The sequence below is a fragment of the Thermobia domestica genome, chromosome 7 (assembly GCF_964235325.1).
Source record: "Thermobia domestica chromosome 7, izTheDome1.hap1.1, whole genome shotgun sequence".
Lineage (NCBI taxonomy): Eukaryota > Metazoa > Arthropoda > Insecta > Zygentoma > Lepismatidae > Thermobia > Thermobia domestica.
Window position 1 is genome coordinate 76,248,842 of NC_137460.1, and position 26,140 is coordinate 76,274,981.

The window sequence follows — 26,140 nt, forward strand, 5'->3', positions numbered from 1 at the left end:
AATCCACAGGCAGTAGGATAAAACCATAAAATTCTCGTGCTTACGTAGTTTTTTGTTTGTTTGTTTGTCTGTTTGTTTGTTTGCAAATAATTCTTCCAAGTGATGGTGAGTTTATATAAGTATTTCTTCCTTCATAAAATACAAAATTTTACACCTTCAATTCTTGATGTATCATAAAATCCAAAATTTTACACCTTCAATTCTTGATGTACAAAATTCAAAGACCTTGTGAGCTGTATCACTTACATCATCACTAGATCTTTGCAGGCTCTTCTGGGCAACCAGACTTCAACTGTACGATGAATGCCATTACATGAATATCTCCAGTGGCTGGTTGCAATTAATGTCCATAATGCAGTTAAAGGGAGAAATCGTGATTCTGATAGCATATGTTTCAGAAATTCTTACAAATTTTGTATCAGACAGTTGTATCTTATACGTTTTACAGCACATTCGACACCAAAATAATTTGTGTTTTACATCTGGAAGTTTTATTTGATGTACTGTGTGATTACTTTGAATGTTCCACATACACTATGTGATCAAAAGTATCCGGACACCTGGCTGAAAGTGACTTACAAGTTCGTAGCGCCCTCCATCGGTACTGCTGGAATACAATATCGTGTTGGCCCACCGTTAGCCTTGATGACAGCTTCCACTCTCGCAGGCATACTTTCAATCAGGTGCTGGAAGGTTTCTTGGAAAATGGCAGACCATTCTTCACGGAGTGCTGAACTGAGGAGAGGTATCAATGTAGGTCGGTGAGGCCTGGCACGAAGTCGGCGTTCCAAAACATCCTAAAGGTGTTCTATAGGATTCAAGTCAGGACTCTGTGCAGGCCAGTCCATTACAGGGATGTTATGGTCGTGTAACCACTCCGCCACAGGCCGTGCAGTATGAACAGGTGCTCGATCGTGTTGAAAGATGCAATTGCCATCCCCGAATTGCTATTCAACAGTGGGAAGCAAGAAGGTGCTTAAAACGTCAATATAGGCCTGCGCTGTGAGAGTGCCACGAAAACCAACAAGGGGTGCAAGCTTCCTCCAAGAAAAACACAACCACACCATAACACCACCACCGCGAATTTTACTGTTGGCACTACACACGCTGACAGATGACGTTCACCGGGCATTTGGTATAACCACACCCTGCCATCGGATCCCCACATTGTGTACCGTGATTCGTCACTCCACACAATGTTTTTCCACTGTTCAATCGTCCAATGTTTATGCTCTTTACATCAAGCGAGGCGTCATTTGGCATTTACCTGCGTGATGTGTGGCTTATGAGCAGCCGCTCAACCATGAAATCCAAGGTTTCTCACCTCACGCCTAACTGTAATAGTACTTGGAGTGGATCCTGATGCAGTTTGGAATTCCTGTGTGATGGTCTGGATAGATGTCTGCCTATTACACTTTACGATCCTCTTCAACTGTCGGCGGTCTCTATCAGTCAACATACGAGATCGGCCTGTACGCTTTTGTGCTGTACGTGTCCCTTCACGTTTCCACTTCACTATCACATCAGACACAGTGGACCTAGATATGTTAAAAGTGTGGAAATCTAGCATACAGACTTCTGACACAAGTGACACCCAATCACCTGACCACGTTCCAAGTCCGTGAGTTCCGCGGAGCGCCCCATTCTGCTTTCTCATGATGTCTAATGACTACTGAGGTCCTGATAATGAGTACCTGGCAGTAGGTGGCAGCACATTCACCTAATAAGAAAAACGTATGTTTTGGAGGGTGTCCGGATACTTTTGATCACATAGTGCACAAAGGTAACATCGTGTTCTAGATCGTCAGACAGGATACACAAGCTTAAAGCGGCTTTCTCTTATTAGCTTCTTTAACACTTTGGGGAACTGGAAAAAGTAGCTCCCATCCTCGTCTTTACGTTTCCGAACGTCGAATCTGGTCACTTCTCTAGTACTCGATACGAGTCTCTCATGAACTGACTAAAACATGACGACGGGTTGGATTTTATCTCACTTATAATAATCATGACTGTTTCTCACGCGCACCAAGTGGGTTTTGTGGTGGACAAATACTGTGTGTGTGGGTTTTCAGGGATTCTTCCATTTCTTCCCACTTCATTCCACTATTTCGTTCATTATTATTATCATTATATCCGTTAGCCTCAGAGATGTTAAACTAAACTAAAAAATGAAGGTTATTAGCAGAAATACTAGGATAGATAAACACCTAGATTTATCAATGCATCAAGAGGTGAATCCATGCTATGAAGACAATAATAAACATGCACCCGGTACGCACCTTACATTATACCGGAAGTGAAAAAACACGGATATTCCCTTTTGCTTTGTCGACTGTATGTGGTACTGGCATCAAATACTGCATGTGCGTAATATTAGCCTAACGGACATAATATTACATTACACACCATGTCATCATGATGGCAATCTTGAGGTCTGCTATACTGAATTGGGCCAAACATTTTTTCAAAAAAAAAGTCTCATAAATAATTAAATAGTAGGTAAATAATAATAATAATAATAATAATAATAATAATAATAATAATAATAATAATAATAATAATAACTTCACATTTGGATTTCTGAGAAGCCAGTCAGCCTAAGGCAATATGTCACTTGATTGATTTTCATTTTCAAATTAATCCAAGATGGCTGCCATGACGTTCCCACGCCCGTATCATGTAGCACTCTGCCCTTTCTACCCATATCCATAATTTGCTCTCAATTCCTCAACCATTTCTCTAATCACAAGTGTGCTCCCAGTTTTTTGCCTCAAGATGTTTTTGAGCAGATAGTTAACAACGCAATTAATTACAGACTCCTAGGCATTTGTAATTTCAATATTTTCATTTAGTGGTATTTTCGGGCATACTACCAGGTTTATTATAAAACAAAAAAGAAAGAGAAAACTCTCATGCCTTTCGGTGATAAAACTCATTTTCTGACTCCATATTGCACTTTTTTTTTTTTTTTTTTTTTGTATGAGAAGGTGAATAACACTATTTACGTTGTCTTATGTACAAGTATTCCTGAATGGAATGGCGGCCATGTTTGTTGTCTGTGGAGCGCCAATTTTTGCATTTGCAAGCGTTCGCGAAAACAACAGTTGCTCAGGGCGTAAGCACCAGACGAATTCCAAACAAAAACGAATGTTCTGAGAAGAGAATGAAGTAAACGGAGAATATACACTCTTACTTCTAAATAAATATGTAGGGTTGCAAACCAATACATGAAATCACTTGAAAATGTACAGAAAATTACACTTTTATAGGGGCTGTATTTTGGAATGGCAAAAAGTGGGGCGTTCATAAGTTTTGTGCTGAATACTATTGCATGTAAAGAGTCTGCATAAGTATGCACAGCTATGATACTACTGGCATCGTAGATTTATGGGGCTCCGAAAGTTGAAGTTTGTGATTCTGATGCCATGTTTGAAGCGTAATATCTCAGGAGGGCAAGGTGCTAAAAATTGCTGCTTAGGTCACAATGTAATTCTGTATGTGAGTAAACTATTGCATAAAAATCATGACTGATATTACATGGAGAAAAACGTGAGGACATGGTAAAAACGCGAAGAAAACACGCGCGTGACGATGGCCGTAGCCCGGAAAAATTTAAATGTTTTGATATGGTTCATGCTAAATCTCAAAAACTACGCATGGTTCAGCAATTAGGCCCGCTCTTGTTTGTGTTCATTTGTGCAAAAGCTTGCGAGTGGCGTTTGTTCCGTCTTTCTAGCTTCATTATCATTGCCACGTCTACAGAGTGGACAATTTATCTTGACCATCCGCTATAACGGACAAACCAAAAGAGGGAGAAAAGCGAAACGTTGCACGAAGCAACTATAAGAAGGGGGACATAAGGGGAAAATCTTTGTATGTATTAAATAAAAAGGCTTAACAAACAGTGTTGCCAACCGAATATAAAGTTATTTTTTTTTCAAATGGCACTACGTCAGATTATTACGTATTTCAAGTCAACATGTCAAACGTAACCTTAAAATACCACGTTTATTATTCAGTGTTGCAAACTGAGGAAGTTATAGTATCACAAACTTCCAAAGTTCGAAAGCCTTTAACGCAAATACAGCATAACGGAGATGCACAGGATAATGCACATCGAAAGTACTTTAGTGTTGGATACCATGATCATGGTATGACTTGTTTTGAATGAATAGGAACGTAGTTACTAGGGCGTGAAAAAATTCTTTAGAGCATTTATTTCGAAAAAATGTTGGGATAAGTATCATATCTAGTTATTTGTATGGTTTGTAACAGATGTGTAAATTATTTTGCCGTTTACAACACTTCGATATCTCAAACCGTTCCGGAGATATGATACACATTGCTGAAGTTTGCAACACTGTTTAAATCGTGTAATTACGAGAACTTGTTGTAATTACAGCTACTACAAACAACTGCTGTAATGCTACAGAAGAGAAGGGAAAAGCAATCAGTTTAAATATTTTCCACAAATACGCAATTTTCAGCAGGATAGGATAGATAGGTGTAATGCAACCTTGTGAGCACATTAATTTCAGTAACTAGGATTCGATTTCAATGATACTTTGCTAATACCTTAAGTTCCTTAATACCGCGGTCCAGTTCGACGATGGGTATCGTGGGTGCAAGGAGGAGCTAACACCCTCACCAGATAGATGTGGCAATGATCATAGAGCTAGAAAAATGGAATAAACGCCACTCGCAAGCTTTTGCATAAATGAACACAAACAAAAACGGACTAATTGCTGAACCATGTGTAGTTTTTGAGATCTAGCATGAAGTATATCAAAACGTTTAATTTTTTTCCAGGCTACGACCATCGTCACGCGCGTCCTTTCTTCGCGTTTTACCATGTCCTCACTTTTTCTCCATGTAATATCAGTCATGATTTTTATGCAATAGCTTACTCACATACAGAATTACATTGTGGCCTAAGCAGCAATTTTTAGCACCTTGCCCTCCTGAGATATTACGCTTCAAACATGGCATCAAAATCACAAACTTCAACTTTCGGAGCCCCATAAATCTACGGTGTCAATAGTATGACAGCTGTGGACATTTCTGCAGATTCTTTATATGCAATAGTATTCAGCACAAAATTTATGAACCCCCACTTTGTCAATCCAAATTACAGCCCCTCAAGCAAGAGTATGTTCTCCGTGTACCTCAGTCTCTCCTCTAAACATTCGTTTTTGTTTGGAGTTGGTCTGATACGTCGTCCTGAGTAACTGTAGTTTTCGTAAACGCTTGCAAGTGCAAAAATGGCACTCCACTGACAACAAAGATGGCCGCCATTCAGGAACACTTGTACATAGGACAACGTTGTTACTGACCTTCTCATACATAAGGTTCGTTACACTCAGGGTTTTATAATTTTTGGAGATGGTCGAGCAACCATTTTCCGAATCTTTGGACCACTTCGTATGGATTGAGCCCTAACTTATTCATCCTAACAACTGTACCAAGTTTTATGAAACTCTAAATCGGTGGGTGTGAGTTTAATATTTTCATGGGTTGATTAGACATGGAATGATTCCTTTAGTAAAAGCAACAAGTTTACTACTTCCAATTCATCTTTAGGATTCAAAATATTGAGCAATAATAAACCATCATTTTGTAAAACATTTTCACGACTGTATATTAACAATGTTACGTAGTGCACTCATAGCGGGATATAATGACCATTGCTACGAATAGAAGATACGGACCGCATCGCACTAAACTTTCTCGCTCACAAACCTTAAAGTGAACGCACAAACCCACAAACCTTAATTGAAGCATCTTCTCACGCTTCAATTACGGAAACATTTATTTTCGAAATATGAAGAAAAATATAATAGGTGTTCTCGGAAAATTGTCCGAAGAAAACTCAATTTTTGTTTGTCAATGAAGCATTTACCGTGCTTATTCGCGTAATAGTCGCCTTTGCATAATAGTCGCACTTTAAGTTTGAAGTAAAAATATTCGCTAAAACCATTCCCCGCATAAAAGTCGCAGTCTACGGGATTTTTTGTCTCTGTGAACGAGACTTCCTTCGAAATTGTTTATCTTGCGCGAATCCGAGCAAAAGAACTTTTCGTGTTTACTGATACGTAATGTCGTGACCCATCTGTCAACAAGTTCAAGTAACTTACTTCAACCTTCCATTTTATGTTGACACAATGCTGTATGTATCAAAATTTCGAAATTGTTTTCATCATGGTGATAATAGAATGGCAGCTTTCCTCGCGTAATAGTCGCAGTTGGATTTTCACATTAAAAATTGCTACGAAAAGTGCGACTATTGTGCGAGTGAACACGATATTTATGAAATATGAAATCGAATGACGTTTTTGAGAAAATAATCCAAAAGAGACATCATTCCCAAGAAGAAACTATCCCTTGTGGATTTTTTCATAAGAAATGTCACGCCATATTGAAGGGATAAAAATGAAACATTTATTTGTGAAAAATAAATAAAATTATCGTTTATGAAAATAATCAAACATAGATCCATTTCAAGAAGATAGCATTTTTAATTTTAACTTTCCAGTAAATTATTTCTATTTCTTGAAGTAGGAAAAAACTGAAAACTGCCCAGAGAATCTAGTAAAAAACATAAGTTTAAAACGTGGTCCCGATGCGGTGAACGATATCACTTGTTTGGTATATGGGGACCATGAAACGTGTACGTCTATTGAAATCTCGATTTTTATTATTATTATTATTATTATTATTATTATTATTATTATTATTATTATTATTATTTCACGATCACCATCTTTCCCCTTGCTCGAAAGTAAAATGTCAAAGTTGTTGCAAAATAATTTATTTATGATGTATATGGAATTCTTACCTACACCACCTACAACATTGACCCCACAATTTATACCTTCACCCCCTTCCCTGAACCCGCAAACCTCTGGAACGGACAGGACCAGTAGCACATTTTGTAATTTCACAGCCGTCAATTACTGCTACCGCTATTACTTATAATACTGTTACCTTCATAAGAAAAAAATATCGGAAGAAAGACATCACTACTTGACAACTTAAAAAACCTTTTACTTTTGTTTCTGCCTTTATACATTCCCAAATTACCAATCCTAGCTTCACATTCGCACATCTGATTTTTTTCTGTTGTAAACGCGTGGTTTTCTGTTTTACAATGGTTGCTCAAAAAGTTTCTGCGAACTACTACTAACAGTGGAACAAGTATTCCGCTATTATAACATTGGAAAGGATAGAATTTTCTATGTTAAAATTATCTTTGACGGTTTAGTTATTTTTCACAGCAGTTTGAAGAAATCTTTTTCCATGTTGGTTTAAATTACCTTTGATGGTTTGTTTAAGCCGATTCGTTATTTCTCACAGCAGTCTGAAGAAATCTTTTTCCATGTTGATTTAAATTACCTTTGATGGTTTGTTCAAGCCGATTCGTTTAGTTCTCACAGCAGTTTGAAGAAATCTTTTTCCATATTGGTGTAAATTACTTTTGATGGTTTGTTTAAGCCGATTCGTTTATTTCTCTCAGCAGTTTGAAGAGGTCTTTTTCATATTCATTGCAGAAACTTTGCCAGTAATTTTCGTACCTACTTACTAGAAGTCATACTCGTGTATTTTAGTGTCTTTTAATAATAATAGTAATACAAGGTGAGCACAAAAACAGTCTCTGATTTGAAAAGAGTATATTTTTAATACTAAAACCATAATTCTGCTCAAATTTTCGCAGTAGTTGCATTATAGTTTCCGTGGTGTTAATTGAATTACAAACACGCAATGTGTGTACTGCGACTGTTATGCGGGAACATCGAGACTATAATTCAGTTCAAGCCAAATCTTGTGAAGCGTAACTGATGTAATGGAGTTTATAGCTGCACTGATATTTCCCTGATGATCATTCAGGGTTTTTAGTAGTGTAGGTACATAGACTAGATTTACCAAATCTTCGGAATGAATTAATTTTTGGTATTTAGTATTAACAGTTAGGCTTCATAAGACTGGATAAGGATGGATTATCGTCTCGGTGGTTAACACGATGGCGCCAACATCGCGTGTTTCTAATTCCAATCAGCACCACCAAAAACCTTTTTTGAGTTGACGTAACTGCGAAAGTTGGAACAGAGTAGTACTTTTGGTATTAAAGTTATGCCCCTTTAAAATTAGGGATTGTTTCTGTGCTAACCCTGCATATATATATATACCAGCGTTTTATTTAAGTATCGCATAGCAGTTAGTTACACAAATGCTACGCAAACGAAAAATTGGATAGCAAATTGCGATAAATCTATGATCATAATTTATTACCGAAACAAGCTATTTTTGTGACAAAAGCAGAATAGCACTCTTTCCTTTACGATAGAACGCCTCTTTCCTGATATCACATATAGTTGTAATAAATTTCCCCTCGAAAATCCGATATTTCCCTTCAAGTGCTTCTTAGGTTATCAATAAGATACCAATTAAACGTAAGACTATCAACATTCATGAAGATACTATTGCTACTGCTACCAAAGATACTATTAATACGCTGCAAACTTACCGCTTCCTCTTCAGGTGGAGCTTCCTCTTCAGGTGGAGCTTCCTCTTCAGGCGGTGCTTCCTCTTCAGGCGGAGCTTCCTCTTCAGGTGGTGCTTCCTCTTCAGGCGGAGCTTCCTCCTCAGGCGGTGGTTCCTCTTCAGGTGGCTCTCCTTCTTCAGGCTCCTCTCCCCCTTCTTCTTCTTCACCTCCAGGTTCAGGTTCTTCTTCTTCTCCAGGTTCACCTTCTCCTCCAGGTTCAGCTTCTCTTTCTTCACCTTCGCTTTCACCTTCTTCTCCTCCAGGTTCAGCTTCTCCTTCAATTTCGCTTTCACATTCTTCTCCAGGTTCACCTTCTTCGCTTTCACCTTCTTCTCCTCCACGTTCAGCTTCTCCCTCTTCACCTTCGCTTTCACCTTCTTCTCCTCCAGCTTCAGCTTCTCCTTCTTCAATTTCGCTTTCACCTTCTTCTCCAGGTTCAACTTCTTCACCTTCTCCTATGCGTTCAGCTTCTCCTTCTTCACCTTCGCTTTCGCCTTCTTCTTCTCCACGTTCAGCTTCTCCTATACGTTCAGCTTCTTCACCTTCGCTTTCACCTTCACGTTCAGCTTCTTCACCTTCGCTTTCACCTTCTTCACCTTCGCTTTCACCTTCTCCTTCACGTTCAGCTTCTTCACCTTCGCTTTCACCTTCTCCTTCACGTTCAGCTTCTTCACCTTCGCTTTCACCTTCTTCTCCTTCACGTTCAGCTTCTTCACCTTCGCTTTCACCTTCTTCTCCTTCACGTTCAGCTTCTTCACCTTCGCTTTCACCTTCTTCTCCTTCACGTTCAGCTTCTTCACCTTCGCTTTCACCTTCTTCTCCTTCACGTTCAGCTTCTTCACCTTCGCTTTCACCTTCTTCTCTTTCACGTTCAGCTTCTTCACCTTCGCTTTCACCTTCTTCTCTTTCATGTTCAGCTTCTTCACCTTCGCTTTCACCTTCTTCTTCTTCACGTCCAGCCTCTACTTCTTCACCTTCGCTTTCACCTTCTTTTCCTTCACGTCCAACTTCTACTTCTTCACCTTCGCTTTCACCTTCCTCACCTTCACGTTCAGTTTGTACTTCTTCACCTTCTCCTCCAGCTTCTTCTTCACTTTCGCTTTCACCTTCTCCATGTTCAGCTTCTTCACCTTCGCTTTCACCTTCTTCTCCAGATTCAGCTTTACCTTCTTCTCTAAATTCAGATTCTTCTTTATCGCTTTCATTTTCATCACCAGCTGCGGTTTCTTCTTCCCATTCACCTACTTGCTCAGCCATTTTTTCTATCTGAGAAATTACAAAATAGCATAAATAGTCAAATTCCATAAGTAACACTATCAAAGCAATGCAGCTTTATTTTCTGCTATCTTATATTAAAGATTTTATAATGAATGTACTGAAGGTTGTTCAGTTTATATCGGACAGATTTTTGAAGTTACTCACCTAGTGAGAAACCTTACTGCCATCATTGATGGTGTTCTATTGGATCCAGCACTGTGGGCGATCGGCCGACATCGAAGTTTCTATTGGACCAAACTCCGGCGAAGCACGGGTACGGAAACTCGGTCTCACTCCTAAGCTTTCCAGAGATTTATGAGGGTGCGGGGTGAGGGGATGTCAGACATATTCTCAAAAGGTAAAGCCCCATAAATCCATTGGCCTGACATCAAGGCTATTCACATGAATGTCTTGAACCAGAATGACACCAATTCCTTAATTCTGTTCCATTTCCTGATAAAAACGCAAAGATGATCTTGTGGTATGACTTGAAAATTTGACCATGTTGATCCTCACCTGGTTGGCGCCCGGTGCGTATAACTATGTGATATCGATCCGAAAGATAGGTGCCATAATGGACTTCTGATAGTATCGTGCTTTCACTTTCACGTTTTCATCAACCTTACGTATCAGCAACTTCCACGTATAACTAAATCCCGTAATAACCATAAATCCAAGCAAGAAACCCCCGGCAGTGGCGAACAAAGTTGGAACCGCTCTTGACATCGTTGTATTTAACCACCCAAAACGGAACACCAGCAGGAAGTGGATGTATGTTTCATCCATTTTAATGACTGCTAGCTATTTGGATCTCGCCTTCGTAAGTGTTTTTTATACATTTTTCTGCAGCTTACTTTTTGTTCCGCAATATGACGCAGAAGATGATGACGTGACTCAGACAGAACCACTTACGAATGACTGTGTTCACAGTTGAAGGTGCCAAATTGGATCGCTGGCCCATCGCACGTTTAGTGGGTGAATTTTCCTGGCACGCCAATCGGTGGATTCTCTGCGAAACTGCGGGTGTCATTTTTCTTGAAACTCTCTTCCTGGAGATTTTTGTGGGCGACTGTTTCGATACGATTCCTAGTTTGTGTAATGGACCACAATAACATTCGCAGTAGACATCTCGAGTGTGAAACATTTCTCTCGTCATTGTTTTATTACGTATATGTAGGGCAAAAAATAGACAAGAGTATAACATACCTTTCCCAGTAACGGTTTTATTTAGGCGCCATTTGACGACACTCGCGCGACCTCCTGCAACGTCACACATATGACAGCACACGAATCGCTTTAGCATCTTTCCCCACATAGCAGTGGCGTTTCTAATTCGGTTCGATATAAACCGAATAATCTTCTGTATAAGATAAATAAAAGAATTAAACACTTATTCAGTTTCAAAACAACCTGCACAAATTTTACCAATTTTAGGTTACAAACCATTCAGGGCTGGTCTTCTTCCTGAGTCAATATTTTCGAACAGCATACTAGTTTTTTTCTAAAAGGATTTATGACTTACAAACTAATGACAAATAAATAAATAAAATTTAAAAAATAAAAATAAAAACTACAGATATATGATAAAACTTTTCGTTTGTTTGTTATTATGATGGCACCTGAAAACAAAGGAAGTCGAAAAAAGGTAACATTTAAATTTTCAAATTTTCGATTATGCTGACCCATGACTTGTTCAGACTGCCCTTGAATTGTAGAGAGATGGATTTATTTTGTGCAAGTGAAAGATATTTAAATGTACTTTCTATTTGTTAAACGATGTTTATGTAATACCTCAACATTTTCAATTGTTGTTCACCTAATAAATATTTGGACAGAACTCACATTGGTGTGTCATTTCCTCTTTCGTCTCCAAAAATGTTCTCTAATTCAAATTTTGGAATTTATTTTTGTCATTCCCATTATTTTCTTTTACATTTAAAAGAACATCGTATATCCTTGCATTTTCCTACAGGGTTCCTACTGATCTGGAGAAATATATTTCCTTGGCTTCACCCTGACCTTCCCTGACCTTTGGCAGGAAATTCCCTGACTTTCATGACAGGTGTCGGATGACGTTGACATATAAATAAGGAATAAATAACGGTGAATATTTATATATGAGAACATTTATTCTATAGAAACAAGTAGTAATCAATTTCTCATACGTACATTCCACTTACCACTCATAAAAATCTGAGCAACGTTCCATACTGTTATCATTAATGATTGGCTAAGCTGAAATTGATGTACAATTAATGTTAGAAAAAATATATTTTAAAAACTTCCCTGATTTCCAGTCTTTTACCCTGAGCCCTCCTGACCTGTACCATTTTCCCTGACTTTCCCTGATTACCAGTCTTTTTCCCTGAGTTCCCCTGACCTGTACCATTTTCCCTGACTTCCCTTACCAGTAGGAACCCTGTCCTATGAACGAAATAATTTTTAAACTTAAAAAATTAGCTCGTTCCCAAATAGAAAGGGCTGAAAATGTTTAGTTTCTAAGACTGAACTTTAGTTGACAAATTAGTCTGTGTAAGTGTTGTTGGTTAAGTTCGGAAATTATAATGAAAGATGGTGGTTTATTAGGAGTAATAGTGCGCTCTTACTTGGTATATTAGAGTGGTCTTGAGTTTCGCCTATCGATGAAAATAATACTAAGTTATTCAATGTGGATGAGCTGATTAATATGCAGATGTATTATGGGTATAGATGTATTTAGGAGAGAGTTAAATAGTTACAAGAGTAACTATATATATGGTACGTATACTACCTTTCTTCAATTAGTTTACGATTGAAGATTTGGTTACCAAGTACATAATTGTGTTTTTAGTATGTATAGATCAACTACATTGGCGTACCGATCTAAGACAATTTAACGTTCTAAGTAATCATGGTACATTTACTACCTATTAAATCATTTAATTTGATATTGACAATGGGAACATATAATGCCACTTAAAGCGTTTTGAACAACTATATGTAGCTATTTCGGTGAACGAAGACAAAAAGGTTCCTACCTTACTAGAAAGACATAGGAAGCAGAATCATTTAAGATATTTATGACATGACTTGGCCTGATAACCTCTAAAATAAATCTTATAAGGATATTAAGAAAATACTGTTACAACAGCAGGGGAGAAAAAGCCGATAGCACAGCGTTGCCTCCTGTACAACATACTCAAGTCTAAATCTCAATCGACTATGCAGTCTGACATAGCTTTTTTATATTTATTTGTTTGGTTATTTATTCATTTAATAACACAACTGGATTTTAGGGCCCAATTATAGTATTCTGAAATGGTTCAACAGTTCAGCTCACAAATCGTTTGCAGATATACTACAGATATCTAAACTTTCATTTACCTTCATGTACTTGTCATTGGGAGCAGAACATATTCGCCACATAGGAGACTTCAATAATACATTCGTCCTGGCTTTCTGACAGAAAAAGAAATCTGTGTTTGCTAGCCTCGTTCTTGAGGTAGGAACCTGAAAATTAATCTTATTCGTTAGTTCCGAACAATCTATCTCATTGTTAATGATTTTGAATAATAATAATACATCAAGAATGTTTTTCCTTTGCTCAAGTGTTCCAAAATGAAAATTTGCTACTAGGGTAACAGCTGAATCAAATTTAGAGTAGTGACCTCTCTGTTTGTAAGCGAGATAACTTAAGAATTTAGACTGTATCGTCTCTATTTGTTTTGGGTAAGTGACATGATTCGAGTGGCTAGCATATTCTAATTTCGACCGCACGAAAAATGTGTACAATGTCTTGAACACATGCATCGTATTGAAGCCTCTACCTATTCTTACTACCAAGCAAAAGTTTCTATATGCTTCATTAGTTATATTTCTTACATGAGTTTTAAATGACAAGCAGCTATCATAGGTTATACCCAGATCTTTCACTAATTTTGTTTTCTTAAGTGGAGTTCCTCCTATCGAATATGGAAATGTATCGGAACAAATTTCTTCGTTTTGTAAATGTGATATACATACATTTGTTTATATTTAACCTATTCATATTTATTTTCTTGGCAACATTCATTTATATTATTTAGATCATCCTGAAGTCTTTCGCAGTCTTGTTCAGAAGTTATTGGCAAATAGATCTTTGGGTCGTCAGCAAACAATAATTTATCGCATCTCTTAATATACTGTGGCAATTCATTAATAAATAGTAGGACCAATAGGGAACCTAGATTCGATCCTTGGGGAACTCCAGAGTTTACCAGCTTCGCCTCTGAGAGAAAATCTTTGTAAAGTACTGCTTGTTTGCGATTGTTCAAATATGAGGCTATTAACTGTAATGATGACTTCTGAAAGTTAAAAGAGTAAAGTTTACTTAATAGTATATCATGATTCACAGTGTCAAATGCTGTGTACTTTACTTAAATCTGTATATATATCACATCTATTTGACCGCCTTTATCAAGCGTAGAGGCTATAAGATCAGTTAATATGACCAAGTTTGTTGTAGTTGACCTATTCTTTAGAAATCCATGTTGATGTGTTGAAATGAAAGGATGAAATGATTTATTATTCTTTCATACAAAATATTTTCATATACTTTAGCGAATGAGGATAAAATAGATAATGGTCTATAATTATTTATATCGCTTTTGGATTCTGATTTTGGAATTGGGCATATAGTTGCTACTTTCTACCTGTCTGGGAATGTAGAAATTATGACTGACAAATTGATAATATGGAGGGTTTTTTTTAGAATTTCACTACAACCTTTAATTAAATAAGGCGGTATGAGACCGGAACCATAAGACTTCCTTCGTTTCAACTTCTTAATGGCCTTTCCAACCTCTTCCATACTCACAGTAGAAAGAACAAACGTGTCCAATAACTCATACTTTAAATCTAGATGTACGACTTCCTGAACATTATATTTAGCCCGAGTTTGCTTGTAAGCTGATTGACAATGAGATGCGAAAAGATTAGCGACTTCATCATTACCGTAAACATCCCTCCCATTGTGTTGAATTGACTGATTAGAAAGATGTTTAGCTTTACTTTTCAATAAATTCCAGAAACTACCAGTGTTTGTCATTATGTTATTCTCAGCTGTCCTAACAAAATATTGTGAGTACGGATCCTTACAAGAGAAGATGACAGGAGTTGTGAAAAGGCCAATCATTTTTTGTCTGCACGTAAAAGAAAGTAAAGAAAGATAGAAATACATGACAAATTGTTTCTTCGAAAGAGTGTGAAATTACCTTAGCCGAATTACAGACTACACAATTTCAAAATCAGAAAAAGAAAATGATAACCTAACTGATTTACAGATTATCCAGATTTCAAAGTCAGAAGAAGAGGATCATTACCTTCTCAACTGGATAGAGTACAGTGGCTGTGGAATAGCAAAGCTTAACTGACTCATAAGTGGGAAACGGATGGATCGGCAGCAACTGCCTACAATCAAATGACCTTATTCATATATGGATCATCTTAATCTGATGATAAATCATGAACTGATCGACGAGTTGAAGTTTAGTTAATCAATAAATGAACCAAAAATTAACAACTACTTTCCTGACACATCTTCCGAGATATGTGAATTTTATTTGCAATCAGCCTCAGATAATTCTGCAATTAAATTAACAGAATGCCAAATGTTTGATAATACCTAGGTATAAAAGAATGAATTCCAGCAAAAATACCTCATACTAAAAAAGTTTGTCAGAAATTAGTTTTGTTGAGAAAGTTCGAAAGACAGGCAACCTTGAGAAGAGTTGAATTGAGAAGAATGATCTGAGTTGGAAAGAAAAGTTACTGAAGATGGAACTGAAATATCTGCTGGTTACAAGAAAAGTATCGAAAGTTGCTAGACCGAGAAGGGAAGTATCAAAAATCGTTATACTGAGTAAATTCCTCAGTTTGTCAAATTCGCAAAGAACTAACTGTCTATATGTGGGACGCGCGTTCCAACGGTGGTTATGCAAAACTTCAGTATAACAGGTTAATTACAAATAATAAGGCATTCACTCTTGAAGAGCTACAACAAAATAGTATGACGCCATTAATATCAAGACGAAATTCCGAAGAACGTGAATGCTGAACTTGCAACACTATCAGTGGTTAATCAAACCCGGACTTCAGTGAGTGCACCCATCTGTGCAGAAGTCTCATCGTCCGATAACAAAACAGAGAGGAAGATCACCCCGGCGAAAGTGACATACCCCCAAGAAGCAGAGTATCACTAACAAAGGAATGTAATGGAACATGTGGTAAGTTATCTACATCTGATCTCGAAGAAATTTGTTTGTGCAGTTCAAAAATAGCAACTGGTGTTACAAATAATAAAAAATCTAAAAATATTCTATCAAAATGCTCGTAGATTACGTGGTAGAACATATGATTTCTTTTGTGGTGTATTAACTAATAATTATGCCTTGCAATCACTGATACATGGATTAACGAATCTCATTATGATGCTGAGTTATTTGATAACAGATATACTATGTTGAGGCAAGACAAAAATTCCATCAAAATTTGTAAAAGAAGGGGTGGGGTGTTCTTATTGTAGCCCTAAGTATACATTGCATGTCATTATTGGATACTGTGATGATAATTATTACTGTTTGATTGCCAAAATAAACAGTAAGAGGAAAACTATATATATTTATGTTGTGTATTTTTCACTGGGATCTAACATTCAATTGTACAATGATTTATTTACTCGCCTTGAAATTAATTGTCTTCAAGGATGTCCTGTTCTGATTAGTACCTGCAATTCATCGGAAATAAATGGTACGGGATTTAATTTTTAAACATGCTTTTCTAATGAACTCTATCAAAATGATGAAGTAGCCAATGCTTCTGTAGTACTTCTCGTCAGTTTTTGTGCCAGATACAGATGTCACTAATATTCCATCAAACAATTTATTAACTTATACAAATAAAAAGACTAGAGTCACTTAGCGTTGAGGAAATCACTCAATCTGAAGTAGAAATGACAATTAAAAAAGTAAAACCCAGAACTGCTGTTGGCGCCGATGGAATACCTCCAAATATTATAAAGGGGTGTATAGACGCATTTACAAGAATTTATATGAATTTATGTCTTATTATAATCTGCAATCATTAAATGTCACGAATGAAAATAATCGTACATAAGATTTGGTTCTGTCTAATATAACGAATATAGAAGTCAGTAAGAAATGTAGTCCACTAATTCCAGATGTACATCATCCATTCATAGTAATAAGCGTGATGCAGCAGGGGACCGTAAAGATTAAAAAAAAAAAAAAAAAAAAAAAAAAAAACTAATATATCAGGATACAATTTTAGGAAAGCTGACTTCTTAGAGCTGTATCTTGAATTCTCGTATATTGACTGGAACTGCCTAAAGAACTATGAAAACTCCAACGACCTAGTTGATAATCTCTATAATATTATTTATAGTGTATTTGACAAGTGGATGCCACTTAAAAACAATTAGAGAACAGCTTATCCATGCTGGTTTACAAATGGAGTTATCAAAAAAATCAAAACTAAAGCAATATATCATAAAAAATAACAAATGTAATAAAGGAATAAATTATCTCAATAAATTCAATGAATTACGTACGGAAATAAAGACAGACGTTAAGCTGGCGTACAAAGCGTTCAGACGAGAGTCTGAAAATAACAGTAATAACAATACTAATGAATTGTGGAACTTTATTAAAAATAAGATTAAATACTTTCCTGGGGGGAAATTGAATTATGAGGGACGTGAAGTCGATCATAATGATGAAAAAAATGAAATCTTTAAGTTTTACGTCCCACGGTTATGCCGGTTAGGCTAAAGGAGACGGTGATGATGATTGATGAGTGAAATGGTGGAATGAAGAAAGTGGGAGGAAACGGGAGAACCCCGAGAAAACCCACGAGCACGGTGTTTGTCCACCACAAAGTCCACACGGCGCTAGCTGGGATCGAACCAGGGACCCCAAGCACCGGAGGTGAACGCTCTACCACTGAGCCACCGCGCCCCCGATCATAATGATGAAATAGCCAATGTTTCTGCACAGTATTTGTGCCAGATACAGATGTCACTAATATTCCATCAAACAATTTATTAACTTATACAAATAAAAAGACTAGAGTCACTTAGCGTTGAGGAAATCACTCAATCTGAAGTAGAAATGAAAATCAAAAAAGTAAAGCCCAGAACTGCTGTTGGCCCCGATGGAATACCTCCAAATATTATAAAGAGGTGTATAGACGCATTTACATATCCGCTATGGGTTGCATTCAACCTCGCTTTAAAAACATGCGTTTTTCCAGATAAATGGAAATCATCTATAGTTTGCCTAATATCAAAGATCAATAATAAACATGAAATAAATAAATGCCGACCTATATCAATTTTACCTACTTTTGCAAAAATATTTGAACAAATCCTATACCGACGGATAATTGACCACATACAACTTGTAATCTCACCATATCAACATAGTTTTATTCCACCCAAATGAACAACAAAAAATCTTGCACTTATCACAGACTTTATAGCAAATTCGTTAGATGTAGGATGTCAGGTTGATGTAATATATATGGATTTTGAAAAGGCATTTGACAGAGTCAATCACAAAGTATTATTGCATAAGTTAGGAAAATATAATTTCTCTTCTCACTTGATCAAGTTCTTTTCATCATATTTAAGCAATCGTAAACAAACTGTTATCTACAAAGAGTATAAATCAACTGATTATATTGTATATTCTGGAATTCCCCAGGGCTCTAACCTAGGTCCTCTATTGTTCCTTTTATTCAACGATCTCCCTGCTCATATATTATTAAGTAACAAATTGCTTTTTGCGGATGACCTCAAAATATACAGTAGGATAAAGACCATCCATGACTGTCTCAATTTACAAGGTGGCATGGAAAATATTGCTAATTGGTGTTCTCTTAACAAACTTAATGTAAACATAAACAAATGTAACATTATATCGTTTATTAGAAACAAAAATCATGTAAAATTTGATTATTCAGTGAATTCGATCCTATTAAATAGATTAAATTCAGTCAAAGATCTTGGAATTACATTTGATACGAAACTGACATTTAATAACCATATAGTTAATGAATCTCTCAAGATGTTAGGGTTCATAATTAGAACTGGAAAGGAATTTAACAATATTACCACACTAACAAAAATGTATTATTCCTATGTCCGATCAAAACTGTAATATGCTGCTGTGATCTAGAACCCATCGTAACAGCAATACAAACACCAAGTGGAAAAAGTCCAATCTAAATTTATCATATACTTGGCATACACGAGAACTGGAATCTATCCATCTTATGAAAATGATCTAATATTAATAGACAACTTCTGTATGTATACACTTGAGCAAAGGCGAAACGTGATAAATCTGTCTTTTCTCCATAAAATAGTACAAAATGAGTTTAATTGTACGGATCTGATATCAAAACTAAATTTTCATGTTACTTAAAACTCGTGTTAACAACTCTGGCCCGTTCTATTGCAAAAAAGCAAGGACACACGTATTATTGATATCACCAGTCTGGAGAATATGCTCTTCTTATAACAAAATATGTATCGAACACAAAAAAATTGACATATGTAATATGAACTCTATGTTTAAGAAAACTATTGTAACTTTATTTTGTAATGCACCAACACTATAATTGGACTTACGTCTGTTGTGTTGGCGACAAATGAATAAAGAAAAAAAGAAAGAAAGAAATTGTGTTTAAAGAAAAAAAAAGTTTTGTTTATTTTCGAAGAAGAGGTGGTTGTTGGGAATTAATATAATTGTACAGGTTGAAAGTGTTTAGCTTTGGAGACTGAACTTTAGTTGACAAATTAGTCTGTGTAAAAGTTCGTTGTTTGGGTTTGGAAATTATAATAAAAGATAGTGTTTTATTAAGGGTAATATCGTGCTCTTATTTAGTTATTAGCAGGTTTTGGGCTTTGCCTATTGGTGAAAATAAGAGTATGTTTTTCAGCATGGTTTGAGGAACTGAAGACTAAAAATTTGTTTACTAAGTATATAAGTGTGTTTACAGACGCACAGATGAACTACAAGTACCTGCACCATCTTTGAGTTTAAGAAGAATTTTTTTTTCTGTTTTATTTACAATAAAGTGGAATTTTAATACTTTGATTTTACTGATTCCTTCTTCAACTCTATTAAAATATCCTTTACTTCGTGAAAATTAAAAGATTTCTTTAGAAGCCCCATCATAGCAAAATTAAAATACCGCTAATTTTACAGTAATTCTGTACAGTATCTTCAAATAGACAAAATATAATCGAAATACGGAACAAGAGCACCCAAGAGAATATTTTACATGAGACACCATTATCTCGACTCACTTATCTGCCTTCGATTTCCATCCATTTTGAAAATCGGCAGTTATTTTCGCGTTCCTAAATGGCTGCAAAAGGAAAGCTACTAGGTGACTCGTAATAACGTGAAATCTTCCGAACTATATATAAAACTACATGAGCTGACATAAATTATTGAGCGCTTCCTGTAGGGCTACAATGATTAAATTTTTCATGATTGTAGCTTTCCGGAACTAACAGACAGGAAAATTGCCAAAAGTGAATATTTTTAAATTTTAGGGGGTCTAAAGTGGGAGTGAAGAATTTCCCCATGTTATTTAAATGGGCCTTTTTCTGGACCTATAATCTCATGCTTTAGGTACTTAGAATTGGAATAGAAACTTGAAATTCGGTGTGCTTGTTTGTTTTCGTTAGCACTACTTAAGTAAATCAACAAAAATTAAAAAAAAAAAAAAAATCCAACTTTAGAGTGGTTTTATAGGGAACTGAAAAATCTTTTACATGTTATTTATATGGGACACCTTTTACACCCACAAATAATTGAGAACTTCCTGTAAGGCTACAATGATTAAATTTGATATGGTTGTAGTTTTTCGGGACAAACCCACAGGAAAATTGCCAAAAGTAAATATTTTTAATTTTTAGGGGTCTAAAGAGGGGATGAAGAATTTCCCCGTGTTATTTAAATGGGCCTTTTTTGGACCTATAATCTCATGTTTTAGGTACTAAGAATTAGAATAAAAACTTGAAATTCGGTGTGCTTGTATGTTTTCGAAAGCGTTACTCAAGTGAATTATAAATATAAAAAATTCCAACCGTAGAGTGGTTTTATGGGGAACTGAAAAATCTTTCCCATGTTATTTATATGGGACGTCTTCTACGCCCCAAAATGTTTAGGCCCTTCCGGCAGGATTAGAATGATGAAATTTGGCATGATTGTAGCCTTCTACGACTAATCTACAGGAAAATTGCCAAAAGTGAATATTTTTAATTTTTTAGGGGTCTAAAGGGGGGACGAAGAAATTCCCCATGCTATTTAAATGGGCGTTTTCTTGGGACACAAAATCTTATCTTTTAGATAGTTGAAATAGAAAAGGAACGATAGACTTGTGGTGCGAGGTGCGAGGCCGTAGGCAGAGGAAAGACAGTGTGTGGGGGGCGAAGCCCCCGGATGGACACATTCAGGAAATATGATGAGCAAGTTCACGAAATTCACTGTTGATGCAAAGACCGATGATAAGAAATGCGAGGCCGTAGGCCGAGCAAACTCGGGAGACTGGGAGCGGAGCCCCCAACTAGCCAAAGGCTAGTCTTAATAATAAAAATTTAATTTAAGTAATACTAAATTCACATATAATGAAAGATAATTTTGAGAAAGCAAGTGGCATTTAATTGAACTTGAAGCAGAAATCAGTAAAATCACTCATTAAAACTCCAGTTCATTTCAAAGAGAACGGAAACATAATTTTCCATATAAATTAAAGGACTAAAAAACTAAAGATGACATGGTTTGCGATTTTTGAGATTTTTACATCACTGAGTAGGAAACAATGTATATAATGTAAAAAAAAAAAAAAAAAAAAAGTGAAATCCTACTATTTGTTTAAACGTTCATGAAAAGCTATTCGACCAAGCGCCAAGTACTGGATCGTAATGGGAACATGTTTTTATTTCCTTCAATATCTCAGAACCGTGTTTTGGCGCTTGGTCAATTGATGCATAGCACCGTCCAATTTTTCTTCTCTTATTGTTTTACTTCCACTCCTTCCTATCTGATAACTTTACCGAAAGTGCTTTTCACTTACTTTTGTGTATGTGTGATTATGTTTTTACCATTTTTCTGGTAATTCATTTTCTATTCCTGCTTCAGGATTCCTTTGTTCCAATCAAATGAATTACGAGGATCATTCAATAAGTAAAGAGACAAAGTCTATATTTTTAACACTAATCATTTTTTTTTTTTTTTTGTTTTGTTTTGTTTTGTTTCAGGGGTGTTAGCTGGCAACCTTGGGATATGCTCTGATCTGCTGTTTCGTAATTTTATGTCAACATAACTTCAAAAATATCAATTCATCATGGCAAGTTCTCTAGAAGATTGCACCTTAGAAGAACAGCGCTCAGTCATTAGGTTTTTAGTCGCAGAAGGTGTAAAACCAAGTGAATTTTTTTCTCGAATGTTGAGACAGTACGGTAACAGTTGTATGAACCGTGCGAATGTGTACAAGTGGGTTGATCGGTTTAAAAGTGGCCGAACAAGTGTAGGTGATGAACCCCGATGTGGACGTCCAGTGGAAGTTTCTGGTTCTTCGTTGGAATCGAGGATTGACGGACTTATTCGTGATAACAGAAGAATTACTGTTGAAATGATAGCTGAGGAAGTTCAAGTAAGTGTTGGAACTGTTCACAATGTTTACCTGTTTGGACCACTCAAAGACGCCCTACGTGGAAAAAGATTTGCTAACAATGAGGAAGTTAAGGCAGCGGTGCAAAGGTGGCTTCGGGATAAATCGAAAGATTTCTTCGCCAAGGGAATTAGGAAGCTGCAAGAAAGATGGGACAAATGCATAACTGTAAAGGGTGATTATATTGAAAAATAGCCTTAGTTTTGAAAGATTGAAATAAATCTTTATTGAGCTATAGCAATTTGTCTCTTTACTTATTGAATGCCCCTCGTACTTATCAGAAAATTGTGCAAAAGCCATTACGATCGAAAAGTATTCCAGACAGAGACATTAAAAAGGATGACCAGACACTTTCAGGCCTTTCACGATATTTCCATACATCCAAGCACAAAATTAATGATTTTAAATGTACAAAAAAACGAAAACTTTTACACAATAGGAATAACCAGGCTCGTTATCTATTGTTAACTAATTTTTAGGGTAAAATTATCATTATAAAAATATATGTCGAATACAAGTACATCATGATTTAATAGTTGTACTATAGATAAATAAAATATACTTACATGTACAACTGAACTTCTGAGAAACGAATCGAAACTGTCAAAAGAAGCAGACTGTTCAAGTGATGATGTATTTTTCACTGATAATAATCTATCGCTCTCAACGATCGAAGTTAGAGGGGTAGGAAAATCGTGAAAGATGCTAAAGATAGTCTTGTGTGGACCATATATATCACTGAATACACGTCCTGGTGTTCCACTTGAGTCCTTGGGATGTCCTTCAATATGAATCTCAAGTTTTTTACGTTTCTCCCCTGAATGTTTGGTTTTACAGTTATCTCCTGCTGATGTCGGTCTATTGTGCAGCACTTCTTTTCTTTTCTAAAAATAAACACACTTAATTAATTAGTTATCTCTCTAAGTAAGGTCACGTTAAATAATGTTTTATTACAGTCTATATGAATTTGAAAATATGTGTTCCGTCATATCATTAAATTGAAAGGATAATATATTTTTAAAAGACTGTCTTTTCTTGAGATCTTTGTTAAAGATTCGAATTCTTGAGTATAAAATGTCACATGCACTCGAAAGTACCTTTGAACAGAATATCCACGCACACAAAGGCACAGCGCGAAGAGCAAGTACGTACAGAAAGGAAGCAGTTTAAGAAGACGAAACATCAATTCCCTTATTTTCAGATTCCGGAGATGCAGGGCTCAAATATGGACGTTCTGAGAATTATTGGATAAAGCAGAGTTTTCAGCATGCATGAACTTCAAAAATGTTTAATCAAGAAAAAAAATCTTGAAGTTAATAACATATTGCATTTTTTTTTTTTTTTTTTTTTTAATAGAGAGTAGTTTACTGCTACATTTCAATGAATCGAGGAGATGAAACAGAAAACAGTAGTAAATGATATGCCTTGTTCTGAATTCCACTTTGCTGGCAAACTTTAGCTAAGTCAGTACGATTGCAGTATAGTGTTTACTGTTGCAGTATTTGTCACTTCGTGCTTGTTGGGTTGTTTCCGTTATTTATGTTTTTCATAATGTGATGGTTCTCTGTTCATACTTTATGGCATTCGTATATATTTTTGAACACAGGGAAAGGGAATAAAACAATGGAATAAAGGCCAAGAAGAAATTAATGAAAGTAGATAATATGATAGGGAAGAAAATAATAAAGTAAGCAAGATATTTGATCAAGAAACTAATAAAAGTGGACAATGTAACTTATCAAGACATTAATAAAAGCAGACAATACATTTGGTCAAGAAATTAATAAAAATGGGCAACATATTTGGTCAAAAAATTTATAAAAATAAACAATATATTCGGTCAAGAAATTAACAGAAATAGACAACACATTTGATCAAGAAATTAATAAATGGAGGCCTTAACGCTTATCGATTTCTCATTGCTTAACGTTGTTTTCAATTTGTTAGGATCGAGTACTAGTTGAGTGTATGTCTGCCGCCAAAAGAACAAACTTCGTATATTTTTATTTAATGAGTTGTTGCAAAGATACCCTTAACGTCAGAATTGTGAAAAGTTAATGCAAAGTGTAGCTTAGGAAATGTGAATGAGACAAGGCAGAATATCTCCTATAAGCTAGGTGTTTAATAAGAATCAGTATAACATTTATATTTGAAAATCAGCATTCAGAGTTGCGCTTTTGAACATTACACTTTTTTGCGACCACACACTTAATGTCAGGACTATGCAATTTGTCGCACATTGTAGCTTAGGTATATGGATGAGCCGAAAACAAAACATAGGTATTTAATAAGAAACAATACAACATTCATGTTTTAAAATAAATAAATAAATAAATAAAACTCAACTTATAAACGAATCCATTAACGTTATAACTGCGAAAGTTTTATGCGAACTGCAGCTTAGATATTTAACGCGAATATTTCTCTATAGCATAGACATTCAATGAAAGTCAATACAATATTCATATTTGAAAATCAGCGAACAAAAAAATATATTTCTAAACTTATAAAATTCCTCCATGTAGCGGATTGTCATCGTTGGGGAGGGAATGGAGCTGAGAGGGCGGCTCCATTTCTCATTCATGTATAACCCCTCATCCACATTAGTGTGAGAGACCCTGGTTCGATTCCCGGCGGGAGCTCATGTGGTTCGGAATTCACGTTAATCAGTAGATCCACGTCTCATACAGCCTCACTGCTGAAAGGGACGTTAAATTCAAAATCACATCCCATCACACCCTCATCCGCAATGTTCTTGCACGCCCTCTCAGCCGCGAATACCGCTATTAGACTCTCGGTGGGAGCATTCGCAAGTTTATAGTTCGTGTACGTGTTTATCCATCTAGGGCGGACGTGCACCCACCCCGGCCTGCTCTTGTGTGCGTCCAATATTTGTGTTCTACGGTGGCCAAGTCTTTGAAATATAAAAAAAATACGAAAAAACTATTAAAACATAATAAAAGCACAAAAAGATAAAAACAAGCACCTTTTGTTCTCTTAGGTTGGTGGGGTTCTATCCTTTTGGTTTGACAGTTTACTTCTTTTTTTTTTTTTTTTTTTTCAATCAGTCCGGTGGATGAGAGCCAAAATTTTAGCGAACTCTGTATTTTGTGACTAAAAGGTCACACTTCGCACAAATGTTTTTCAGACTATACCACACCATTTGCAAAGTAAAGCCAAGGTGAAGTTCTTGGCGGATGGCTTTGCCAGGCATGGTTGCATACCTATAAGAGTGGATTACTATTTGCTGCATTTGATTCGGCATTTGACATTCCCACGTATCCACTACGACACAAAATGTGTAAAAATGATACAAGTTAGTCATTAACTGAATCTACAAGGTGTGGCTATTAATTTCTAGGACTGCTCTAATAACACCAGAGCAGATGTGAAAAACGTACCTTTTAATATGTTTCGAAGTAATCCCCACCTGCCGTAATACACTTCTGTGCTCGGCTGTATAAGTTGTGGAAACAATTTTTAAAGTCCTCTTTTGGAAGGTTCTTCAAAGTCAACGTCACGTGCTTCTTGATGTCTTCAACATCCACAAACTGTGTTCCTTTCATCACAGTTTTGAGTGGAACAAAAAAGTCTGCGGGGCCAAGTCAGGAGATTATGGCG

General features: G+C 36.2%; 1 protein-coding gene across 3 annotated transcripts in view; it reads right to left on the minus strand.

The window, feature by feature from the left end:
• Positions 1–26,140, minus strand: part of LOC145690204 (uncharacterized) — a 300,212-nt gene that overhangs the window by 239,782 nt on the left and 34,290 nt on the right. For 2 of the 3 annotated variants that reach the window (XM_081764866.1, XM_081764868.1), the window contains exons 3-5: positions 23,086–23,403; positions 13,160–13,285; positions 8,522–9,805 (exon numbers count right to left, since the gene is read on the minus strand). In XM_081764866.1, coding sequence (XP_081620992.1) covers positions 8,522–9,805; positions 13,160–13,285; positions 23,086–23,403 — 1,728 coding nt within the window. The remainder of the gene's footprint in view (positions 1–8,521; positions 9,806–13,159; positions 13,286–23,085; positions 23,404–26,140) is intronic. The other variant, XM_081764867.1, reaches the window with a different exon arrangement.